Source organism: Galendromus occidentalis, unplaced genomic scaffold (genome assembly GCF_000255335.2).
Source record: "Galendromus occidentalis unplaced genomic scaffold, Mocc_1.1 scf7180000076799, whole genome shotgun sequence".
NCBI lineage: Eukaryota > Metazoa > Arthropoda > Arachnida > Mesostigmata > Phytoseiidae > Galendromus > Galendromus occidentalis.
The window spans coordinates 4757-9250 of record NW_003804788.1 but is presented as its reverse complement, the minus strand read 5'-3'; the positions used below and the strand labels follow the sequence as shown (position 1 = coordinate 9250).

The 4494-nt window shown below is 50.3% G+C and overlaps 1 protein-coding gene across 1 annotated transcript; it reads right to left on the bottom strand.

Annotated features, from left to right (window-relative positions):
* Positions 1-342: 342 nt before the first annotated feature.
* On the bottom strand, positions 343-2670 carry LOC100897675 (uncharacterized). The gene is made up of 3 exons (XM_003740170.1): positions 2091-2670; positions 1588-1985; positions 343-1374 (listed from the first exon to the last, which is right to left on the bottom strand). The coding sequence occupies exons 1-3, from the start codon at positions 2668-2670 to the stop codon at positions 343-345; spliced, it is 2010 nt and encodes a 669-aa protein (XP_003740218.1).
* Between the last annotated feature and the right edge of the window lie 1824 nt (positions 2671-4494).

The following is a 4494-nucleotide window of genomic DNA, read 5'->3' as shown; positions in this document are numbered from 1 at the left end:
CGGGCTAACCCCGAGTCGGCCCGAAGTGCTGTGGCGAGTTAACGGCCGGCCATGAGATATGTGAGGCATGCACGTAGTCCTCATACTCGGGACGTATCCAAAACCCTGGTGAAGTTCACTGGAACTCGGCATGAGCCCCCCGAAGCCGGTGATAGCGATCCGGAGTTCGACATACGAATCGAGGAGGCTTCCAGTGATGAATCCGACTGAGTTTCTGTCGTGTGATGATCGTATTTCGATTGTAAATAAACATATGTTTTCCTTTTTCCACTATTCTCTAATGCTGGTCATCAGTCCCCTTGACTGGGTGATCCGCCAGTAACACGTGATCTCATGTTCGTTTCATTGCAGGGGGTCCGGCGCTCCATGTTCCAACGGGTATAGAAGTTTTGCCGGTCTCAATCGAGTTCTCCCGTTACTGAATTTTATAGTGCAGGTCCGGTTACGGTGATCCGCGGAGCTCTTGTATAGCTCTACGACGCGGACTAGCGGCCAGTGACTTCTCGGGGTATTCTCTTCTTTCAGAATGCAGATCTCTCCGAGCTGGAGAGAGCGTTGCTTCACCGGTCGCCTTGAGTGCGCTGTTCGTAGATTTGCGAGGTACTCTGCTTGAAACCGTTTCCAGAATGCCGATAACGTCTTCTGACTGGAAATTCCACCGTTTCGAGAAAACGATAGCTCCGATGTCTTTCCGTAGCTTCGGGATTTCTTTCGATTCTGGCAGTCGTGAGTGGCCGTCGTAGTCGTATAAAGGTTCGCTGGCGACAGTGCTCGAACTTCGTTCGGGTCGGGTGAGACCGTCGTTGACGGTCTCTGGTTGATTATAGCTTCTACGCCTGAGAGGATAACCTCGAAGTCTCCGAAGTATGGGATGGTTGTCCTGAGGGTCCGTTTCAGGCAGCGTTTGGCGCAGCCTACCATTCGTTCCCAGAAACCGCCGACCCATGGTGCTGCGGGTGAGATGAAATTCCATGTCAATTTCGAGTCTGTGAGCCATGATGAGATGTCTCCTCTCGAAATGTGGTTGTATATCAACTTAATTTCCAAATCGGCGCAAGGAAAGGACGCTCCGTTGTCCGAGACGAAGTTTTTCGCTGATGGGTAACGGTTGATGAATTTTTGTAACGCGTTCAACACCTCATATGTCGACAGGTCTTTAGTGAGAAAGAGTGCGATGGCTCTCGAGACGGCGCAGGTGAATAGCAGGATGTACGCTTTCGCCCTCTTTCCGTTTTCCTTTTTGTATGCGAAAGGACCAGCGAAATCCACGCCTGTGAAGAGAAACGGCGGTGTGGTTGCGACTCTGAAGGCTGGCAGTGGTGGAGTCGGCTCAGCGGCTGGTTTGGCGTTGTAGCGTTTGCAGCCCGGACACGTCTTCAATGTCTCATAGACGATTCTTCTAGATTTCAGAGTGAATTACTTTTCCCTGAGTTCTTGTAGAGTCATCGCGATGCCGCCCCAGTGCCAGCATTCTCTGCCGTGAACAGAGAGCGCGATCAAATTGCCCCAGCCATCTTCGCTTGGAATGATTACCGGATTTTTTTGGTCGTACGAATGATCGTTGGATCTCTTTAGATGGGATCTCACTCTTAAGATGCCGTCAACATCCATGAAGGGTTGGAACTGCGCGATGGTACTCGTCTTCGGAATCTCTTTGCCGCTTGTCGAGACCTCTGTCGGGAAGTGTCTCTTTTGGATCCTCTTCATCAGATCGCGTTCTGCCTCTTCGTATTCCGATGGTTTTATATGTAGTCCGTCGACTCGATTGAGGGTGGTAATGCGAGTCGAATTCCTGTGGTGTAACTGTTTGGATTTAATTTTTCGGGCGAGCGTTTTCAACTGGTTGCAGAATGCTTGCGCTCTCACGAATTTCGACCACGAAGAGAAACGCGTTGGGTTGAGGAGTTTGTCGATCGGATCGTCTTCCTTGTTGTGAACGGTGTGGAGGCATATCGCCGTCTGCGATTTCCTTTCCTCGTTCGTTTCTTCGATTGTGGGTTGATCGATAGGAATCCTCCAGTTCGGGACGGTCGACCACTGGGGTCCATGGAGCCATCAAGAACGGCCCTCTGGATTCGAGATATCTGCACCTCTAGATAATATATCTGCGGGGTTTTTCTCTGATTTGACATATCTCCATGAGTTGGGGGACGTTAGTTTGCCGATTTCCCGGACACGATTCGCGACGAATGGTTGCCATTTTTCAGGTGTGCTGCGAATCCAGGAGACACAAGCCATATTGTCAATCCAGTAGTACTCTTGATCGATTTTGAGTTTCAGGAAGTTCCTGATGTTGGCCGTCATGCGCGCGGCCATCAGGGCTCCCATGAGTTCATAGCGATGAATCGACCATCTTGCTTTCGTGGGGACGACTCGTGCCTTCGATATTATGAGTCTTGATTCCGTTGAGTTGTTTCCGATCGTTCTCAAGTAGATCACTGCCCCGTACGCTTCCAGTGACGCGTCGCAGAACGTGTGCAATTCGAAACTCGTTGTCGAGAACAGCGAGCTGAGCGGTCTGTTTATCCTGAATTCTGCGCATCTCTTCAGCGTGGAGACGAAATCTTCGTAGCTGAGTCTGATGTCTTCTGGGAGGATGTCGTCCCAGTCGATCTTTCTCTTCCATAGGGATTGGAAGAGTCTTTTCGCTCTTACTGTGACGGGTGTCATGATGCAGAGAGGGTCGAAAATCTGTGCGAGCCCTTTGAGAAGTTTTCTCTTGGATGGGTTGTTCGTAGTGAGTTCCGTCAGTGCTTTCTGTGAGAAGACACGGCGACTATCCGATGAGTGATACCATCTCACTCCAAGAAAATTAGCGTCGTCGGTGCCGGCTCTGATTGTAGTGTTCTCGAACAGGCGACAGTTCCTCGATGGTTTCCGCGATGGTTCTGTCGCTTGTGCACCATTTTCGGAGAGGGAAGTGAGCTTTCTGGAATATATCGAACAGCTTGGCGATTTTCTTTCTCGCCTCTTCCCTGGAGTCTACCCCGAAACATACGTCGTCCAAGAAATCGCTTATCCGCGATTTCTGTGATGAAATCTTGGTCCTCGGAGGGTGACTGAAGGCAGTCCTTCAAGTGGTGCTTCACCCCTTTGATATGTAGCCATGGTGAACAGATCAGTCCGAAATCAAGAACTCTCGTGCAAAATTCCCTGATGGGGGCGCGGGCGTCTGGTTTCTCGGAGATACCGAGTGGCCACAGGAATCTGAGGAAAGTTCGGTCACTCGGGTAGATCTCGAACTGTAGGAAAGTTTTTCCGATGTCGGCGGTAATGGCGAATTCGCATTCCCGAAATCGCATTCGGCACTAGGGGAAGTAGGTTTTCGCCTTGATGTAAACAGTCGTTGAGTGCTGCTTCGTGGCTCCTCCGTGCTCCGGCGCACAGTGGTCAAAAATCGATTTCTAGGTGGACAAAATTATTCGGTCGTTTTTCGCCCATATCTCAAACTTGAATGGTTCAGACTACCCGATACGATGAAAATTAGGGACGGATGACCCCCCACAAGGACGCACCGACCCGAAGAGTTGCGATTTGTGTCGATACGACCGAGGGAGAATTCTTCCGTGGCCGACAACAGGCGAAAACCTAAATTGCTCATTTAAGACCTTTGCCCCGACTTACCCCAGGAATTTTTTTTTTTAAAAGCTCCTCAAGCCTTCCGCTTTTCGAAGCACATCTCCAATTTCTGCGCATTTTTGCGCTAAGGGCTTTAAAAAAAAAAAAAGGCAAATTTTCGCTGATTTTAGGTCTTCATCGGAGACATCGAATTATAGCCGGGCATGCTTCAGACGAGATGGCCTGGGCTGTCTTAGAATATTTTTTCCTCTCTTTCACTGCTCGTGGGTGACCAAAGGCGGAGATACCGGGATGCAGAATTCGCTACAGGCTTTGATCCGCTTCGATTGTGGAGAGAGATTCCCTCTTTTACAATAGCATGGATATGGATCCCGATCGGTGCTCGCGATTCGGGGGCGAAGCGAGTCATCTCGGCGATCCGACATCCAACAGCTCGTTCCCGAAAAGCGATCTCTTGAGCGCCAGCAGACGATGTTCCGAGTCTGACTCACGGGCAAGCTGGCGCGGTCTCCACTTCTGTAGGAAGTTGGAAGTCAAGCAGGAAACCACGTGCATCGGGATCGCTCTTCGTTGTGCGCTCTCGGGCTGAGCTTCACTGTGCATCGAGACTTTGCGGAGGACCACAAGTGACGGCGATGGAGGTGATCAAGACTATTACCGTAACCCGGAGAGAATTTGTGGAAAAATGCTTCGAAGCCGGAAAACGAATGAGACCGGATGGCATGATCATTCAAGTCGTGGAGCATTCGTCTCTCTCAAATCTGCATGCATAAAGTTGGTGGGATATTTCAATGAACAACGTCCTCAAGACCTCAAATATCGTCTCCGCGGGCGAGCTGGAGGCCGGAAACCCTTTCCGAGTCTCAGGCCTCATTCGGGAAACGGAACTCTATCGAAAAAACCATCGAAATAATT